The sequence below is a fragment of the Polypterus senegalus genome, chromosome 16 (genome assembly GCF_016835505.1).
Source record: "Polypterus senegalus isolate Bchr_013 chromosome 16, ASM1683550v1, whole genome shotgun sequence".
NCBI lineage: Eukaryota > Metazoa > Chordata > Cladistia > Polypteriformes > Polypteridae > Polypterus > Polypterus senegalus.
Window position 1 is genome coordinate 33,746,819 of NC_053169.1, and position 21,852 is coordinate 33,768,670.

General features: G+C 41.5%; 1 protein-coding gene across 1 annotated transcript in view; it reads right to left on the reverse strand.

Annotated features, from left to right (window-relative positions):
* The window catches only part of prkn (parkin RBR E3 ubiquitin protein ligase), a 1,158,643-nt gene that overhangs the window by 159,999 nt on the left and 976,792 nt on the right, over positions 1 to 21,852 (reverse strand). The window contains exon 8 of the mRNA XM_039738446.1: positions 14,568 to 14,629. Within this exon, the coding sequence (XP_039594380.1) occupies positions 14,568 to 14,629 (62 nt within the window). The remainder of the gene's footprint in view (positions 1 to 14,567; positions 14,630 to 21,852) is intronic.

Below are 21,852 nucleotides of genomic sequence, written 5' to 3' on the forward strand. Positions count from 1 at the left end.
AGGAGGTGCAGGACCAAGTTGTATGGAGAAGGTTGATTAAGCACACTGACCCAGCATAGAACTGGAAAAAGATGAAGAGGAAGAAGTAGAAAAAGAACTGTATAAGAAGGTTTTTTTAAAAAAATATTAATAACATAGTGTACATATTTCAATAAAAAATGTTTAAAATAAAAATTAAAAGGTTGTTAAAAGTATCAAACAACCCCACTGAATAAGATAACAATGGTTACCCAGACCTCATTGCTAATTGTGAAAGGGCCCCCATAACATTTCAAACTTCAGGTCTCCTTTTGCCTTTTTACACTACAACTGATCTCGTGCTTTAACATATCTGAAGAAGACAACAGTAGATCGTCATGCAAAGTGCTTACAGATAAAGTTCATATACTTGAATAAAAACACAGAAAATTTGCAATTTCAATCAATTTATTTAACACAAATATTAAAGAGATGTTATAGCCAACTGGGGAATAAGTAAGTACACCTTTGGCATCAGAAACTGGCATTTTTGTGCCCACCAGTCTCTGACATGGACTGAGTGAAATCTGTGACAATGCAGAATTCCTTTTTAAATCCCCTCCTCAACATTTCAATGGGATTAAAAATCAGGGCTTTGACTAGGCCAGTCCATAACCCTCCATTTCTTCTTCTTAAGCCATTCCTTGGTAGATTTGCTAGTGTGCTTCAGACCATTATCGTGTTGAAAGGTCCATTTCCACTTCAACTTCAGCCTTCAGACAGATGGCCTCACATTCTTCTCAGGCACACTTTGATATGATGTGGAATTCATAGTTGACTCGATGACTGCAAGCTGCTCAGGCCCTGAGACAGCAAAACAACTCCAAACCATAACATTTCCACCACCTTGCTTCACAGGTGGTATGCGGTTCTTCTCTTGAAATGCTGTATTCAGTTTGTGCCATGTCTACTATTATTTTGGCCAAATACATCTATATCTTTAATTCATCTGTCCACAGCACATTGTTCCAGTAGGCCTGGTCTTTGTCTAGATGTTCAACGGCAGCCTTACTCTGATATTCTTTTTGAATAGTAAAGGCCAAAGTTTTGCATTTTTGTTAAGTCAGATTATGAGAATGAATATATGATGTCAATTTTATGTGTCATTTGTGCAAGTATATCACCTTTATCTGTAGGCACTGTTTACATGAAGATCTACAAGGTGAGGCCCAAAAGTGTTTAGACAACTGTTCTTCTTATATGGACATAATTTATTTTTATTCTTCAAAATACATTCTTCCTTGATCAGTACACTTGTTCGCACGTTCCTTCAACTTCTTCAAGCCCTCAAGAAAGCAGTTTTTGAAAAGTTGTTAAGCTCCCTTTTCACCGCACACTGAATTTCTTCCACTGTTTGAAAATGCAGCCCTTTTAAGGACAATTTTAACTTGGGGAAGAGAAAGTAGTCAGCAGGTGTGAGATCTACTGAGAAAGGAGATGGTGCGTTATTGTGAAGAGAGAACCACTCATTGGATTGCAATTTGGCCGTTCTAAGTCATCCAATTCTCTTCAGTAGCCAATCCAAAACAGCCATGTAGAATGTTGCATTTACTTTCTGCCCTTCAGGGATAAACTCTTGATGAATTATGCACAGTACTCTAATAAAACAACTTGTCTGAAAACGTTTGGGTCACACCTTGTACGTTAAAAGAGTAAAATACTTCTACAGGGTTTATTTATTTTATCACATAACTATATATTTAGGAGAGTAAAAGCTAGCCCATCTGGAAGACCTACTGTAGCACAAAAAGCTGACCATGAAAGAAAGGTGTCAGAAGACACAGTATGTCGCAGTTTGCTGTGTATAGGGCTATGTAGCCACAGACCGGTCAGTATGCCCATGCTGGCCCCTATTCACTACTAAAAGTGCCTACAAATGGGCATGTGCCTGTCAGAACTAGATCACTGAGCACTGGAAGAAGGTGGCCTGGTCAGATAAATCACATTTTCTTTTAGATCATGTGGACAGTTTACTGTTTACCAGCAGTATGCGCTATGGAAAGAAGACCACCTGGTGAAGTCTGTGTGAAGCTCTGGGCAATATCCTACTGGGAAACATTGGGTCCTGGTATTCGCAAGGATGTTATTTTAAAACCTAAAGATCATTGCAGACCCTGAACAACCCTTCATGCCAGTGATAGGCCCTATGGCAGCGGCCTCTTTCGGCTGGTTACTGTACCCTGCACGCTGCAAAAATTGTTAGAGGAATATTTTGAGGAACATGACAAAGAGTTCAAGGTGTTGACTTGGCCTCCAAATTCTCCATTAGGTTTATGTTGACTCAACATTTTCATCATCTAAGAAATGATTAGAAGCAATTAATCAGGCAATTAAACTGTTAGGTTACATTATAAAAACTGTTGAATACAAATCAAAGGATGTTATGCTCAGACTGTATAACGCGCTAATGAGACCGCGACTGGAGTGTTGTGTGACGTTCTGGTCACTACGTAACAAAAAAAGACAGCAGCACTTGAAGCTGTGCAGTAGAGCTTGTGATGGACGGCCAGCAGTTCATCCCGGTCGACACATCCAGGACGCTAGATGGCTTCCTCCCTGCAGCCTAGAGGTGCCCTGGATTCCCGCAGGGCATCATGGAAAATGGAGTTTAGCTTCACAGCCCTGCTGGGTACCGTGGGTGCCACCAGAGAATGCTGCAGGGAGACACGGAGACTTCTGTTTCTATTATAGCCTGGAAGTGCTTTCAAGTCACGGGACCGGAAGAACTGAAGTACTTTCGGGCTGAAGAAAAAGAAGAGTTTTCATCTGACCCGGAAGTGCTATGGGTGCTCCGGGTCAAGGACTATAAAAAGGACTGTGGGAAACCGAGCAGGTGAGCCGGAGTTGGGAGGGAGTGTCACAGAGCTGCTGGGAGGTGAGGAGGATTATTGTATTGGGATTATTGATCATTGTGTATTGTGGTGGAGGAGGTGCTTTATGCACTTTATAGAAGAATATTAAAATAATTCTGGGTGCTTTTAAACAGTGTCTGCATCTGTCTGTTGGGAGAAAGGTGGGCAATAGCACCACCGAGTGTCCACAAATCCACAAGCTGCATCCCAGGACTTATGAATATGTGGTACTCTGGTAGGCTTGGACAATTAAATCTGTTTACAGGATTAGAAATGAGTACATTAGAGGGTCAGCTCAAGTTGGATGGTTGGGAGACAAAGTCAGAGAGGCGAGATTGCTTTGGTTTGGACATAGGCAGAGTAGAGATGCTGGTTAAATTGGGAAAAGGATGTTAAGGATGGAGCTACCAGGCAAGAGGAAAAGAAGACGGCCTATGAGAAGGTTTTTGGATGTGGTGAGAGAGGACATGCAGGTAGTGGGTGTAACAGAGCAAGATGCAGAAGATAGGGCAAAATGGAAGAAGATGATCCGCTGTGGCAACACCTAACAGGAGCAGCAGCAAAACCAAGAAGAAGACCTTTGAGCAGAGGAGACTCCATGGGTACCTAATGTCTTCAAAGTTCTTGATGGAATTCATAAAATGGACCTAACTGACTTTATTCAATCAGTGGAAAGTTAGGTGGAAGTGCAGGGACCACTACTTTAGACAAAGAGTCATGGGAATCTAGAAGAAACTACTGAGACATTTAGTTGAAGCAGAAACCTTGACAACCTTTAAGAAGAGTCTGGATGATATATTGGGACAGCGTAACTATTAGCTAAGCAAACAAGCTTGATAGACTGAAAGTTCTGTTCTAAATTTGTGACTTTTAAAGTGTTTTCTAAGAAACAAAACTCTGAACATTGCAAAGGAGGAAAATAGATTGCTGGTTGAGGAACTGGTGGGGTATCTCAGGTGGGGAAGTTCAGAAAGATGAGAAGGTGACCTCAAGATATGTCAGGACTGGACTGTGCAGGGCCAAGAAATGTTTGACCCATTTCTGTGATTGACTGACAATGGAAGCGGAACTGAAAACCTTCCGCTGCATAAAGAACTGTCCATCCATTATTACAAATGTAATGTATATAAATGATAATTAGTATATTTATTTGGAAACATTTCAAAAGGTTTTCTTTTTTCAGCATTCTAGGCTGTATTTTTTGCATGGCATTTTTAATAAATGTATACTGTACTGGGTTTATAAGTAGAAATAATTCCCACCTCTGTCTCAATGTGGGATTTGTGCTTCAAGTGTAAAAGTAAATACCTGAAAACACTTGTAGCATGAGAGGTGAAAATTGCCATGGATAAATGTTTTAGTCAAACATACAGTATTAAATAAAATAATATTTTTAAACCCACTTAATCCAGTTCTGGACTATGGGGACTGGAGTTTGTCCCAACTGCATTGGGCAAAAGACAGAAAAAAGTGTGAGTTTTAAAAATTCAATTGAATTGTGCTGAATTTCTTTCCTCTTGCTATCTCCCAGTTGTGTGTAAAGAAAAAGCCTTTGGGGTCTCTAACTCTATGCCATGGTTACAGGGCGAGGCTTGTCAGAGACCGTCTACTAAAGCAGATTGTCTTCTAGTAGTCCAGGACCGACCAGGACTGAGGGGGTAATAAGAGAGGCAAAAAAGAAGCTCTTTCCTGATGTTTGCAAAGTCTCTTTCAGTTTAGGAAGGGGTATGGATTCTGTTTCAGCCCATGCAATAAATTCAACTCCTTGGGGAAAAAAAAAATCTCAGAAGCCGCTTTTGGTTCTTAGGATCCTCAAGCAGCTCCTTAACATGAAACAACTGTACAGCCACCAGAGACCTCTATCTATGTCTGTTACACCTCACACACCTTAACTCTTTCCCTCAAGTCTCTCTGATCGATCGTACAACTCCCCCCTCCTGTGGCAACAACTGTACTTATAAAGACGTCTCAATTTCCCTGGTCCGCTTGAGTACACACAAGGAAACACCATTTTGGCCCTACAGGGGGAAATCACACACCTCAAACCAAAACCAAAGTATCAAAACAAGAAAATAAACATAATAACCTCCATCCATCCATCCATTCTCTTCCGCTTATCCGAGGTCGGGTCGCGGGGGCAGCAGCTTAAGCAGGGAGGCCCAGACTTCCCTCTCCCCGGCCACTTCTTCCAGCTCTTCCGGGAGAATCCCAAGGCGTTCCCAGGCCAGCCGGGAGACATAGTCCCTCCAGCGTGTCCTGGGTCTTCCCCGGGGCCTCCTCCCGGTTGGGCGTGCCGGAACACCTCACCAGGGAGGCGTCCAGGAGGCATCCTGATCAGATGCCCGAGCCACCTCATCTGACTCCTCTCGATGCGGAGGAGCAGCAGCTCTACTCTGAGCCCCTCCCGGATGACTGAGCTTCTCACCCTATTTTTAAGGGAAAGCCCAGACACCCTGCGGAGGAAACTCATTTCAGCCGCTTGTATTCACGATCTCGTTCTTTCGGTCACTACCCATAGCTCATGACCATAGGTGAGGGTAGGAGCGTAGATCGACTGGTAAATTGAGAGCTTTGCCTTACGGCTCAGCTCCTTTTTCACCACGACAGACCGATGCAGAGCCCGCATCCTCCTCCTCGAACCGTCACCTTATCGTGGTGGAGGGGTTTGCGTGTCCCAATGATCCTAGGAGCTATGTTGTCCGGGGCTTTATGCCCTGGTAGCCACCAAGGCAAACTGGTCCTAGGTGAGGGATGAGACAAAGAGCGGTTCAACAAACCTCCGATGAAGAGCAAAAACTTTGGACAACGTTTTCCCTTGCCCGGACGCTGGTCACCGGGGCCCCCACTGGAGCCAGGCCTGGAGGTGGGGCTCGATGGCGAGCACCTGGTGGCCGGGCCTGCACCCATGGGGCTCGGCCGGGCACAGCCCGAAGAGGTAACGTGGGTCCTCCTCCCCATGGGCTCACCACCTATGGGACGGGCCAAGGAGGTTGGGTGCAGTGTGAGTTGGGTGGTGGCCGAAGGCGGGGACCTTGGCGGTCTGATCCTCGGCTACAGAGACTGTCTCACATAATAACCTACACAAATACAATTATAACTAACCTTGATGTTACTAAGGCAAAAAAAAAACCACTACGGTGAACATTCACTACTAAATCAAAATAGACTCCCCTGTGGCGGTCTTTCTGCATTCCCAGACAGACATCTGCGACTGCACTTAGCTTTGGCGCTACCATTAAAACACCATCTGGTAAATGTAGAATACTATGTACAAGGCTTGTCGCTGAAATGAATGGCAGAACATCTAAAAAAAAAAACATGTATTTCGCTATAAACTCGCTGATGATTACTTATTGTGGCTCGCATTTAATGTTCACAGTGTATCTCGCTGTTCCATGTCTGTCTGCACTGTACTGTGTTGCCATCCTGGTGAGGCTATAGCGTCACAAGGCTAGCTAATGTCCATTCATTACATGCTATATTTTAGGCCTCTTTTTACCTCAGCTCTGCTTTCTCATTAACTCTTCATATTTATAGACACAGGAAAATTAGATCCTATGAGTAATGAATGCCAAGTAGGATTCCATTCTAGTCCACCAATACTTATAAGAATGCACTAAATCACTATAATGTCCTGCTCAGAGCTGATCCCTGCCTTGAACCCGATGCTGCCAGGATAGTCTCTAGCTGTCTATGGCTCTGTAACTGTAGAAGGGAGCCGAGACAACTGATGGGTGGAAGGATGAACTTTCACTTCTTATTGTGCATTAACTTAGTAAAATCCCCTTGCAATGGTGCAATGATATGGAAGCATTATATTTGTGGTGGAACAACCACAGAAGCAAACAGCAATCAGATGTCAAGCCTAAATTTAATAACCATTAGTATGTTATATCTTTCAACAAAGCCAAGAATCGTAATCAAAAAATCAAAGTCAGAAAATAAAGCAATAATTCTTATCAGAAAATCAAATGCAAAAGCATACACCAATGAAGTCTATTGTTTTTATACAAAGTTGGATAACAGGAAGTGATTACTGCTGACCTTTATACTGATGGCCCAATGACACAGGCCATGACCTCCAGTCATCCAATGGTGACAACCACCCTAGCAACAGCACTGAAAGGTTTCAGAAAGTGGTGCATCCATTAAAAAAATAGAATGGCATTGAAAAAGACACAACCCAAAATCAGTATTGCGAAATATTAATCCCATGTGAATTTCAAGTGCAGAAATCAATTCTGCACTGGTTACACCTCTGAGAGGAAGAAAAAAGAAAATCAGAAAAATAAGCATAGTAGAGACAGAAAAATTAAATATGAAACCCAATTGTGAGAGGAAGGTGCTATATAAAGTCTGAGTTACTGTAGAAGTAAGAGCTGATAGCCTTTCTTGTTCAGAACTATTGATACCACCTGACACAGACTGTTTGTTCCTGTTCAGTAAGTGGTATTGGTAAATTTTTAACTGCAAATTATTCATCCATTTTCATGCACATATATCCTAAAGAGGATCAACAGGGAGATGGGCCTTATCTCAACAGCAAACGGCACAAGACATAAACAAGCCCACAAACCAAAAACATACAAGTGCTATCCAACGTGTTTTTTAATAAACATAACCAGAAAATGGGACTAGAGAGAATTCAAAGATAAACACGTACAGTAAGTAAAGGCATTTATAGTCAGTACAGTACATAATAAAAGATGATGGGGTAGTGTTTTGTGATGTTAGGGTCCTAGGGTGACCCTTTCTGTCCCCTTTCTACTCTGTATTTTGTAGATGTGAACAAAATGTCCCAAATCCCTGCTAACACCCTGATATATTACTACATCTTATGTCTAAGACTTATGGGCAGCAAGACAGAGCACCAAAACAGACAGGAGAGAAGGTTACAGTTTCATTCATGTATAAATTAATTTAGGTTTTTAATTAGGCCCAAAACTTAAATAAGCTGAGTAAATGAGTGTGACAAAAATACCATTAAAAATGAAGTAGCAGCTCATCTTATATCTAAATGCTTATACTACCAGGAGGCTCTCTGTCTTAGCATGTTGAGTGTTCTTTGGTCCAGCTTGGTAAGCCTCCATGTCAGCCTTAACAATTAGGAATCCCATGGTATCTTGACACACTTCTTGAATCAGTGGTGAGTGAAACAGCTCATGAATGACCTGTCCTTCATTTCAGCTCAGTCCAGTTGTGGCCTGTTCATGTCCTCATGTGCAGCCCCACCTCCCCACCCACCAGAACTAGACTTCTATTATTCTAGACAGCATTTTCTCCAGTTTTAAAGGTTTCACAGAAAATAGAAAGAAAGGATATCCTGGTAGTTAACACTAGAATCCCTGAAGCCTACGAAAAAAGTCGTAATCTCGGGCCACTTTAAATTCCTTCACACTTCTCCATCAGCGTCTTTTGTTTTGCAAATGTGTCAATCAGCACAAGCAGCCTGCTATACTACCAAACCCCCCACCTCCCTAACAGCTGAAGTTCTCCCAGTTCACGTCTCTTTATCGTGGTGTGAGGAGCCTGGAGTTGTAGAGGGTAAATAATATACTGTTATCTGGAATACATACACTTCCAAATATGTGCGTTCCGTGTCTATAATGATCTGTGTAAATGTAGAATGACAGGAAATGCTGAACACATACTTAAAACAGAATCTTTGTCCATGTTATACTAATAATGACATGAAGTTTATAATGTGTGTAGATTTTAGTCCAGATATCAAATAAACTTGTGCGCTTTTATTCAAGAGTATAAGCAAAGAAAAAAAAAATTAAATTTACATGTTGCTGTCAAAGAGTTAAAAACCCAAGCTCAAATGTCAATCGACAGAAAGTTACTATGTCTTCTTGGATGGTGCAGAGGTAAGAACTGCTGCCGTATAACCAAAAGGGTTGCGGGTTTGAGTCCGGATGCTCCTCGTTTTGAATAGTGAGCTGCTATTATTACTACTATAATATAATAAAAACATACATTTGATTTGAGTCTGTAACACCCAGTGTAAATTTTGGCTACTTGTAAAAGTTAGTAATTTTTTTTTATTATTTAGTTTTATTCTCTCAGTGATGTTCACGTGGTACAACAAACTTGCCTCTTCCTGTCTGAGTTGATGGCATTTATCTCCATTCTTTTCACAAGTGCAATGATGACCACAGTTGGTGCTGTGGTTGATGTCTGCTCAGAACTATTAGTTGTACATGCAATCAAAGATATGATGTCCGATGACCGCTGTCAGACTACCATACAGTATTTGCACTTTGAGAACAAAGACACCCGTGTAGAACGTGTGAAAAACGACAGATTTGCTGCGATTTTAGACATCTGGCAACATTTTGTTTAGAACTTTGTTTTGAGTTACAACTCAAAGGCAAAGACTTTCTGAGACTGTTGTCATTAAGCTTATGGATCCGTTTCTGGACAAAGCCAGAACTATAACAACAGACAGCTTTTTCACAGCGCTTTCGCTAGCCAATAGACTGCTTCTTCTTATTAAGTATTACGTTTCTAAAACTCTGAGGGATGGAAATTATAACAGTTTACTTTCAGAAAGTGGTTTCCTTCTTTACATGTCCAATTAATTTCTTAAATTACATGATAAACAGTTATCGTAATACCAGATATTACAAATACACAGCAAAGTGAAATAACAGCAAAAGAACATTAACAAAGCAATGTTTCAGAAAACAAATGCAATTTTGTATAGTCCTTTACGTCTGTTCATTTCTCTTTTTCATATTTCCATTTCTGAGCATATTTTAATCGCCAATAGAGGCAAAAAACAGTTACCCTGACTGTTTTGATTGAGAATGAATATCATCCTGTCTGTGTCCGTAACCGTAAATGAGGCCTGAGGTTGAAGCCAGAAGATGTCTATTTACAATCATTTTTTTTACTGTATTTAATACTAGCCATGGTACCTGCCGAAGGCAAATAATAGAATAAAAAATGTTTGCTATCTCTTGTTCTATGTATACCTTTCGTCTGTATTTGTGTGTGTGAATGTCTCTTCACTGGCTCTCACTCTCCTCAAGTGTGTTTCTATAAAGCCTGCTTCTCAGACTGTCACTATTTTTGAGGTGCCTTCCTTACCGCAGGTCTGGTTTTATATTTCAGCATGCCTTCATATGCCTTTACTCCTCCTCATGTGTCTCACACTTGTACTTCCTCTTTCAATCGCATCACCAAAGCCAAACTGACCAATCAGACTGCTGTACTGGACACATAGGCCTTAGTGTTTTATTATATAGTAGAAGTGTTCTTTCCATTTTGTCACTTACTTATTCCACAAGAGAACTTCGAAGAGCAAGAACTGAGAAGAAATTAATTTCATTCTAAATATAATACCAACTCATAAATATTTATTATTAAATATTGCAATGCATTATTAATAGTAGTTCATTCCTGTCTCTTGCCCTGTTCTGCCAGGATGGATTCCATCTTCATGAATTCCTATATTAGAGAAGGCTCATATGGAAAATGGATGGATGGCTATGTCTTTAGGCAGTTTAAACTTGTGTGCAACAAAGAAACAAATAACACAAAGGCATGTTATTCATCAACCAACCTATCCACTCATTTTCTGAACACAGTGAAATTCAAATTCAAAACTGAATTGTAAGCTGTCACCATTACTGAGTGCAAGCCAGGAGCCAACCACAAACATGGCCTTTAGGGCACACACATGCAAACCAGCCCAGGGAATTTTGAGTCAGCAGTTATCCCAAGCAAGCGCGTCAGACATGATCTCGAGGAGAACTCAAATGACATGGGAAGATAGCCACCAGATGAAGCATTTGAGCCCAGCCTCTTGAAGCTGAGAACCAGCAGTGCTAATGACTGTACCGCCGCAAGGTCCTCAGTCAGTCCATTTCATTATGAAATGATTCATGCATTCTCAGTCATCTTTAGTTATTCTCTGTCATGAGCCTGGTTCTGCGTGCTCCACCACACTTATTGCTTGTGCCAGACTGAGTGAGGATACAGTGGAATTGGAAAAGAATTCAGACCCCTTTACTTTCTGCACACTTTATTGTCTTGTAGATTTCATTTTAAATGGATAAATGTGCCATTTTTGCCCAATAAACTACAACAAACAACCCATAATGACAAAGTGTAAATATACTTTCAGAAAGGTTTACAAATTATTAAAAATCAAAAGCTGAATTCTCTAATTTATACAAGTATACAGATAATCCATATTGTGGTCAGGTGCATCCTGTTTGCTTTATTTATTGTTAAGATGTGTCTAGAACTTGATTAGAGTCCAGGTCAGGTCAGGTCAGGTTGGGGAGGATGCACTGGTGCAGTGCATTGATGTACCCACCACACAACGAAACAGCTCGGGACCCTGTGGTGTTATGGGTCCACAGCTCGTTGAGTAAAGGCCATTTTTAAATAAATAATCAATGTGCTCGCGGCTTAGTGAGGGGACGTTGGGCCATAGTGGGCCGTGGGACGATCCGTAGGGTGTGGGCGTTTCTCACCTAGTGCACAGGTGAGGAACTGCCCACATTCATGATTGTCCCGCGGCTAATGCTGCAGCTGCTGTGGCCCTCGTCATTTTAAAAAGAAGCGCGAGTCGGTTTTAGGAGAGAGAATCGATTGGAGAGAAAGAAACGTTCGGAGAGAAAGAAACGATCGGAGAAAGGAAAGGAAAGGAGAGGACGGAGGTTACCGGGAGCAGGAGAGGAAGCAGGTCGGTGAGAGGGAGAGAGCCGCGAAGAGCGGCGGACGTGCGAGCGAATGAGCGCTCGTGGACAGCTGCATGGAAGCTGGGTGTTAGGCCGACACCCACGTGTTTGTGTTGATGTCGCTCCCGCTGAGCGAGCAGGTAGCGGGAGTGACCAAGGTGAAAGCGACGAGCCGCAGAAGGCCGCAGAAAGGCAGCGGAAGTCGGGAGGCTTGGAGTGGCAGTCCTTGGTGTGAGCGTCCTGGAGACCAAGGAGTCCAAGTCTCGAGGCTGGGATGAGAGCCAAACCGAAGCCAGGGATCGGGAGGTCTCCAGTCTTGCGTGTGTTTGAGGAGGGCAGCTGTAGAGAGCGTCTTGCCTGCTGCTTGGCCCATACGGGATAAGCAGGTGAGACGCATACAGAAAAGCACCGGATTTGTTTTTTTGTTTTAAAGACTGCTTCCAGGAGAAGATTTTAACCTTCGTTTTTAAAGGATTGTTGTGTTTATTTATTGGTTTTACCCCACGTTCGTTTTATGGATTATTTATTTAATGAATATGAAGATCTGCACTATTTATGAACACTGTTTTTGTTTTGTTGACTGCTTTTAATAAAAGCACTATTGCACTTTTGTATACCACCCTTGCTCAATTGTTTATTTGCCTCCATTGACTAGCTCACTCGGCAACATTATCGACGGTGTTGGGTTCATGTGCTTCCAATATCAAAGGGAGTGTGGAGCCTGAACCCACATCGTCACAGACCCTGGTTGTCAACCCCCCAGGCAGACACACAGTCCACTTCTACCCTCCGTAAATGATCTTCTATCTGTCGCAGCCAGGTGTTACGTGGGCATCCCCTTGGCCTGGTTAAGCCACTCAGATCCTCAATAATGAGAATTCCGTGAGCCAGATCACCCTTGGTGAATCGTGCCACATGGCCATAGTGCTGCAATTGACGCTCCCTCATAATGCAGGTAATGTGCCTCATTCGGGACTCTGTGAGCAGCCGCTCATTCGACACAAAGTCAAACCAGAGGTATTGTTAGCATTAGCGTACACTTGTGGAAAAGTGAATTGAATGGACACTGTTTAGAAAGGCAAATGTCTGTGTATATAACGTCTCACAAGTCACACTGCATGTCAGGACAAAACCAGTCCACCGTCATCAAATTGTGGTGAGCCATGGACCATGGCAGGGGTGTAAAATCATTTCTAAAGCTTTGAGTGGCCTCAATAATTGCTACATGGAAGAAGTTTGAAAACACCAGGGCTCTTTCTAGAGTTGGCAGTGTGGCCAAAATGAGTAACCAAGGAAGAAGGAAGTGACCAAGAACCCAATGGTCACTCAAATACAGTTTCCGAGGACTCCTGCTAAGATGGGAGAACCTGTTAGAAGGAGAGCCATCTCAACAGCACTCCATCAATCAGATGTTATTAGTGGGCAGATGCCACTCTGGAGTAAAAGGCATATAATGACATTTCAAGGGCTTTGAGAACACAAGGGAAAAGATTCTCTGGTCTGCTGAGACAAACTGAACTCTTTGGGCAGAATTCCAAGCACTATGTGTGGTAGCTACCGAATACCACCTACTGCTTCACAGAGGTAGGGACAGGGAGACTGGTCAGAATAGAAGGATGGATAAATGTTAGCTAAATACAGAAGAAAACCTACTCCAGACTGCACATGACCTTAGATGGGGTTGACAGTTCTCCTTTCAACATGACATGACCCCCAGATATACAGCCCAGACAGCGCTGGGGGACACATCTCCGACTGTCCTAAAGTGGCTCAGCCAAAGCACAGACTTAAACCCCAGAGTACACCTGTGGAGAGACCTGATGATGGCAGTTCACTGACACTTCCCATCCAATCTAACGAAGCTTGAGAGGATCTGCCAGGAAGAATGGAATAAACTGCACATATCTGGGTTTGCAAAGACTGTAGAAACGTATCCAAGAAGACCTGAAGCTGTAATTTCAGCCAATGGGCATCTACCAAGTACTGAATGAAGGGTTTGAATCCTTATGAGAGATTTCAGTGTTTGATTTTAATGAATCTGCAAGCCTTTCAGAAAAACATGCTTCCACTTTGTCGCAATGGGTCATTGAGTGTAGATTGGTGGGAAAAATGTTAAATTTACCCATTTGCAATTAAATCTACAATACAATAAGACATGCAGAAAGTGAAGGGGTTTGAATACTTTCTGAATTCACTGCAGTTCAACTGAATAACTGATACTTTTTTTTTTTAACAATGCAGTACTTTGCACAGAATATAGGTCATATAGTAATGTGCCCTTTCCCAAAGAAGCAAAGCTGACTTAAACAGCCTCAGCGCGGAAAGCGGAAACCATGCCATTTAACTCGAGACTGTTTAACTCTGCCTTTTGTTAGGTAAATCTAAGAACTGGGAAATGAATAGAGAGCCTAATTGTACTCATGAGAAAAGAATATCAAAGAACTTTTCACTTGATAAGATGCATTTTTATATCAGAAACATTAAAAAGTGAATATATTATCTGTCTGGGTTGCATGAGACTCTGATAATTTACTAGCACTCTCGACTAACCTCCCTGGTGTCGAATCATCTTCAAAAGAATTTTATTATCAACAGTTTGCTTTTGGTGGCTTTACTGAAAGAGTGAAGTAATGCTGGCGGCAGACTCCAAATAAAATGAAGCATATAAAGTGACATCCTGCGAAACAGAGAAATTGCCACCTAGTATTTTATGTATTACTATGACTACATAACACACAAAGTCAATTTAATGCTAGACTGCGTGTTTTGAGGGGGGTAGAGTGGGAGAAAATGCTCTGTACAGTAGCAGATGTACCAATTAATAACCTGTCAAAGCTGACAGAAAGAACAAAAACATATTCATGTGTCTCCTACGCACTTCCTTCCATCTGGGTCAGAGTGGGCAGAAGACACACTCGGTTCCTTCGAGGTGAGACAAAGCTGTCTCATTAGCGTATCTCCTTCATGACACACACAGTCTGGCTTTGAACAGTTAACTCACCTGCTCTTCTCCCAGGCTTCGGAAATGATGAAGCTCTTTAATCAGAGAATTTGGGCAGTTGGCTGCAAGAAACAAAACAAAAATGAAAATTAGCTAAAAAAAGAGGAAATTAGGACTGCTACAGGTATTTGTGAGAACCATCACATTTATTCCACAACACCTCTAACCAGCTGGGAAGACTGACTCAGGTCTATTGACAGATGTAACACGTGAATTCCTTCAACATAAGGGAACCACAAATATCGTATTTAATAAAAAAGAAATGGGATCCCATAATTACATATGATTCAGGTTTCTTCAAATGGTGTCATGATATCCAAAAAAATCAAATGTACAGTACTAAGTAGAAGTCATGATGGCTTAAGTGTAAGTAAGATTGTATGGTGCGGTCAGGAGTGCCGCTAGCCTTTCGTACTCATTCAACACTTTTAGCACATTGACTAAGTGCAACCTTTCACATAACCTCCTTCACGTTTGTTTCTTTTTTTTTTGACAAACAGTCTTCACCCCACCAGTCAGCTGCCCCTTACTACTCTATGGAATGCTTCTGTTCAGGTCCCCATTCTTTCTCTTTCCTTGATAACTCTGCTTATTGCACATATACCTGCTGGTTTAAGTCACGTTACTGCCACAGGGGGTCTTACTCTGTTGGGTCATTGAGCAAGGCCCTTAACCTGAAAATTGATCCATAGTGGTGCTGTCCAATGGCTGGCCCAGTGCTCTGACCCCAAAGGTCGTGCAAAAAGACTATTTGCCCTTGGGGATTTATATAGTATACCAAATCAAAAAAATATACAATCATTGCTGTTCCCAGTGATGTCTGTTTAGTTGCAGATGCATGACAGCACATGTCAACAATGCCATTATGTGATTTCCCTACCTAACTCTGCATCACCTTTTCTGTCCCTCTGACAGTCAACAGGTCTCATGCTGTAATATATTTTGTAGTTTTGCATTTTCCTGTATTTGCTTTTTTGTTCATTACTAATGTGAAGTGAATCTCATTCTTGGGTCTGAAGGGTACTATGGTGGGGGGATATGTGTGGTAAAGAGTGGCCTGCTCCATCGAATATCCACGAATCCATCCACACATTATAAATAAAAACAAAAAAACAATACAATGGCCGAATATTGACTGAGCTCAGATAAGGCGTTCTACTTGAAAGCTTTTCATAATGAGTTACCTACAGTGGTACTCAAAGAAGTGCTTGTGTGCTTTTGACACAGTCATACAGGACAAGAAAGGTAAAAGCAGATTGGACTGTAATTTTCATGTCAGATTCTTTAGGGCACAAGAGATGAGAGCCAAGGATAAACCAGACCTTGATTTAATCCAAAATTACTAGTTTTTCTAACACCCTTGCAAAACTGTAGATCCTAAATTTAAGGTTAATAAGTGAAGCTAAACAGGTCCAGTGTGAGGGACTTTAGGTGACACATTCAGGGCTGGCCTCTGCTTGGTGACAGTGCTAGGCTAGGCTAGGCCTTGGGTGCTTGTAATAAGTAAGAACAGAATATGAATGAATTAATGAAAATAGAGAATTTTATTATAGTATTTATCTTTGACCTTCAATTTAACATCCACTTATAATAATTTAATTTCTCCTCTACTAATCTAGGTCAATTATGAGTTTGATATTTAAAAATTGCTGTACTAAAAAAACAAACAAAAAATCCTCTATTTTTAAACTAAAATGACACAATTTCTGCACACACAGAAACTATTCTACTGGCCAATCTTCACCAAACTGTTTTCAGCTCCTAACTGCATATGACATGGCAAAGCAAGCCATAGCATATTTCTTTCTCGCCACTGTCCCTGTCGGAGCTGCAACTTTAAGTGGTGTTAACCTTCAGTGCACATGAATCATTCTGCATGTCATCCTTGAAAGTCACTGGAGCACCTTAAGCCATATGTTTATAGCCAAGCCTCAGCTTAATCTCGCACATCTCCTAATAAATCAGTCTTCATTTTATAGGACAGTGAACGCCACAGAGCACTTTATACGGTCCATTTAAAAAGAAATGTCCTTTTTTTCTTATCCTATATGACTGTTCAATCCATATCTTATTACTATATGGCCCTTTTTGCCCAGGGTGAAACAGCAATACTGTTTAATCAAAATAATAAAAAATAAGTATTTGGACCTTTCTGCTACCAGTTAGAATGGACATTATTTCTTCAAGGCTGTCCTCAATCATTCTTTTATGTTATATTTTTTACATATTAATCTACATAGCATATATAGTTTATCTATCTATCTATCTATCTATCTATCTATCTATCTATCTATCTATCTATCTATCTATCTATCTTATTTAGCTGCTTATCGTATTTAGCTGCTTCAAATCTTTTAGTTCCATCCATCAATTATCCAACCTGCTATATCCTAACCACAGGGTCACACACACAGGGCGCAAGGCAAAAAACAAACCCTGGTATCCTAACTGCGAGGCAGCAGTGCTACCCACTGCGCCACCGTGCCACTCTTTTAGTTCCTCTTAAGAAAAATTTCTATAAATGAAATATCTATCTTTATATCTTGTAGCTGCTCAATATTTTAATATCCACAATGATATTTTTCATCAGGTTTAATTACATATCACTGTTTCTTTTACTTGCTGCTTATGATTCTTGTAACTGCATTTGTCGAGGGTTTCCAAATAATTCAAATGCAGCTACCATGAAGGCATTCAGGCACTAGTATGATCCAATGTACCAAATAACTCCATAGTCCAAGTGTCTTTGTTTAAAAGATTTTAGTGAGATTCAAAACAAACAGTTTAAACAAAAAATAAGAAAAAAAGGGTCAATAATGGACACAAAACATGAGAAAAAGGGAAACTTCTTGTCTATGGTAAGTATCTTAGTTGCAGTTCTTAAGGTTTTGTCGTGGATGGCTGAAGATCCTGCCCAGTCGGAACACCTGGAAGGACCAGGAGAGGGACAATACCTCCCCTGGGCCATGAGAGGGCAGCAAGGCCTGGTCTGGTCTGCATGGGGGCCACGGGATCAGAGCTTAGAAGTTAATCCCTGTTGGGGCCCGTGGCCACCACCAGGGAGTGTCCAGAGGATTATGGAACCCTGGACTGCAGCACTTCCGCCACAACCAGAAGTGCTACCGGGAGAGAGTCCGGGTGCTCGTGTGGCACTTTTGCCGCACCAGAAAGTGCCATCAGAAGATCATCAGGAAGCACCTGGAGCACATCTGGGGCAGTATAAAAAGGGGTGCCTCACTCCATTAGATGAGCTGGAGTCGGGAGGAAGAAAACAGAGCTTGTGTGTAGAAGAGTGAAGGTGGCAGTAAGACAAGAAGAGACAGTAAGACAAGAAGAGAGAGAAAAAGAGACTGAGCTTGGCTGGTTTGAACATTGTGTGTGCAGAAGAACGTTAATAAACTTGTGTGTTTTGGACATTTGGCATCTGTCTGTCTGTGTACGGGAGCTGCCTTACCAGTTTCTATCTGTACTCACATATAGGACCTACATTTCATCTACGTACATAAAGGTCAGAAAACTATATGTCCTTAATCTGTCAAACAATTCATGTTTCTTTCTGGCTGTCTGACTTCAGTCTAAGGGGCATTCTATTGTCACACAAAACTAACATTAAGAACATTCCATTAATTTTATATTATAGGGGATGGAAGAGAATCTTCCATTATCTCTGTTAAAGCTACATTATATTCAAATTCAAATTAAGCAAAAACTAAGGTAAATTTACTATTAACAATAACTTAAAGTAGTCAAAGTGGTGCAATGGTAGTGCTGCTGCCTCGTAGGAAGGAGACAAGGGTTTGCATCCATGTGTGAAGTTTGAATGTTCTCCCTGTGCCTGTGTTTGTTTCCTCCGGGTGCTCTGATTTCCTCCCATTGTCAAAAGATATGCAGGTTAGGTGAATTGGTGACACTGCAATGGCCCTGGTGTGTGTGTGTGTGTGTGTGTGTGTGTGTGTGCATGCGTGTGCATGTGTGTGTATTCACTCTGAAATGGACTTGCGCCACCTTGTGGCCTATTGTAGCTGGGATGGGCTCCAGTACCCCACCGTGACTCTGGTCTGAATTAAGCAGATTAAAAAATGACATGATTTAGCTCTTATGATTTAAATTAACTATAAAGGTTGCTGGGCAGCATGGTGGCGCAGTTGGTAACATTGCTGCCTTGCAGTTAGGAGGCCCGGGTTTGCTTCCCGGGTCCTCCCTGCATGGAGTTTGCATGTTCTCCCCATGTCTGCATGGGTTTCCCCTGGGTGCTGTTTCCTCCCACAGTCCAAAGACATGCAGGTTAGATGCATTGGCGATCCTAAATTGTACCTAGTGTGTGTGTGTGCCCTGTGGTGGGCTGGTGCCCTGCCCGGGGTTTGTTTCCTGCCTTGCGCCCTGTGTTGGCTGAGATTGGCTGCAGCAGTCTCCTGTCACCCTGTAGTTAGGATGTAACGGGTTGGATAATGGATGGATGGATAAAGGTTGCTGTTACAATTATAACCAACTGGTTAAATTCTCTTTGACAATCCACTTCATATAAAATATTAAAAATGAATGAAGTAAGTGATAATAACAACAGGAAGATAAATGCTAAGCCCAACAAACCATGACGCCCCTTCTAGTTTGGAAATTCCAATATTGTTCTGCTCTCCCTACTCTTTTACTTGTGACGTCTGGAGCAGGTCGCTGCCTCGCCATTTCATTGTCTCCTCCACCACACATGGTAGTCTTATCTTAGAAGGCATAGCCACTTCCAGCATGACACTAAGAATTTAATAAAACACAATGGCTTAGTTCCTTTTGCAAATGAAAGAGTTACTTTAGAAGACCGTGCATGCAACATGTGAACTTCAGTAAAAGAATCGCTTCATGTGGCAACAATTATAAAATTAAAAGCGTCTATCTGTTTTCTCACAGATAATGACTGCAGAATATAAAATATCTCAACAGTTGGCTCCGGATTAAACTTGAATGCTTGCTCCTTTCACTTTTCGAACAATAAGACCTGCAATGCAGCACATGCAGTAATTAAAACTCATGTTTAATAAGCAATATTATAGATGATGTTGTATTCATGTTGAGCGCAAGCTTTGTTTTCAAAATGGCATGATTAATAGAAGTTGTCGGAACTGGATGCACACTTTTCTACAATGTATTTTTATGCCCCCCTGAGATTTGTATAATGAAAGGAGCTGTGAAGTAAATTACAAATGTGCGGCTTTAAGTATAAAAAAATGTTTCAAAATAGTTACAGTATCACACACAGTAATTTTCAACCATGCTTCATCTACAAAACAGACCAAGATGATTCAGAGAGAAGAAATCACAAAGGAAACTGTACAAATCTTGCAGTTAATGGGAAGAAACATTTTGAATGCAGCTGAGAAAAATACAAGTCATGACAAATAAAGGTTAATGTGTAGGTATCTTAACTTCACTTTATCTTATCGGAGATAAGAGATGCTACACAAAATTATAGCATTCTGTAAAATAATCAAACAGAAAAAGTATGCAGCACAAAAAGGGTTTTCTGCTTATATGAACTCTCTTCATGAAATGAAATGTTACGGCGTGTTAAATGCTGAAAAGCATTCAAATTATGTGAACCTACTGAGGAACAGGCAGCTCCTTCCAGAACACATGCAGGCCTCTAGATGGCGCCTTTGCCACAGCTATTTAGATCATCGTGTGTTTCAGTCCTCGGGTCTCCGTCACTGAGCTCACAGGCTAGAAATTATCTGAAAACTGAACAGTGGTCTTTCACCTCAAAACGAACATCACCCCCAAAATCATAGTGAAGGTCAATTTGTTGTTTACATGTCTGTTTACAATTTTTAAATCCAAACAAACCTCTTCTGTATTTAAATCCTTGAAATTAGCGTAACACACCAGTCTTGTAAATTAAAACATTTACTGGATACATCAACACCTTAGCAGCTGTGGGAGCCAAACTGAGATTTTCTCTTCACACTGCACTCTGTGATGAGGTGTTAATGGAGATTAATAACTGTTTATTGACATTTAATTTTGAGGATGAGTAACAACAAAATGGAAATAGTGTCACCAAAGACAAGTTGGGATTTTCAGCTTGTGTTTAGTCTTGGAGCACAACGTCATTGATTTGTCGACAAGAGGCTTTGAACGTGGCAGTTCAAGATCAATCAATCAATTGGTGCGTTTATCAAAATGGATGGAGCTCAGAGCATGTCTGGGAATTTCCTATAAACGGGGTTGGGATCACTTAACTCAAAAATGCAATGAGGGAATATCCTTGGTGGACATGGCAGTCAGTTTGTGTAAAATAAGAGCATAGCAGATCAGGTTCCAGGTACAGAAAGCAGGCCATACTATGTGACCAAAGCATCTGTTCATTTTGTTTGCTTTCAAATAATGCTGCTGGCTTTTTAATAACTAGGGGGCTCGGCCCCCTGCTCGCTTTGCTCACCAACCCCTGGGTATGGCTAACCGGATGTATATTTTAAAGCAATTGATATTTGCACGGGAACTGTTACACATGTATAATAGAAGTTACTATTTTATTTTACATTACTCCTTTTTGTTTCTGCCACATGTAATGTTCAGGAATTTGCACATATGTATATGCTTTTGAATCAACGTCTGTTTTATTAAGTTCAAAATAAGCCAACAATAGTGTATTTCTGTTTTTCGCTACCTCTAAAGCTTCTTCTTCTTTGTCCTCTGTCACACACGTGTGCATGGGAGGCAGCTGAAGGGCTTAGAAAGAACTGATTATACATCTGCCCGGGGGGGGCTGTGTACGCTGACACTCTTTCTGAGTTCTCTTCAGGTCTTACCCGGGAAATCCCACCAGGAGCCGACATCTCCAAGAAGGACACATCACTTCCGGTTCCGGCACCAAGGATGAGGTCACTTCCAGTTCCAGCCGCAAGGATAATGTCACTTCCAGTTCTGGCCCAGAGGACGACATCACTTCCGCCCTCTGTCCTATAAAGCCCCCTGCCTTTGCTCTGGCAGGCAGTTCTGTTTTGGACTCTGTTGTGTAAACTTAAACAATATGCTTCAAGTAATTTTGCAGCCAGGAAACCGAATTAAACGGGTGGCTGCCCCAAACCTTTCTACGCCTCTCGTCTCACCTTATTACACCTCTTTAAATGGAATCATATTCTGACCTGGTAAATGAATCAGTAATAATTCAACAGAATGACTTCGACCGTGCATTGGCAATTCCATTAAATGCCACCCGCTTTCCATTCCACTGATGTACTGAGTATTTAAATATGCTTGAACTTCATCCTGAGACTGTAATTTGGATAAAGTT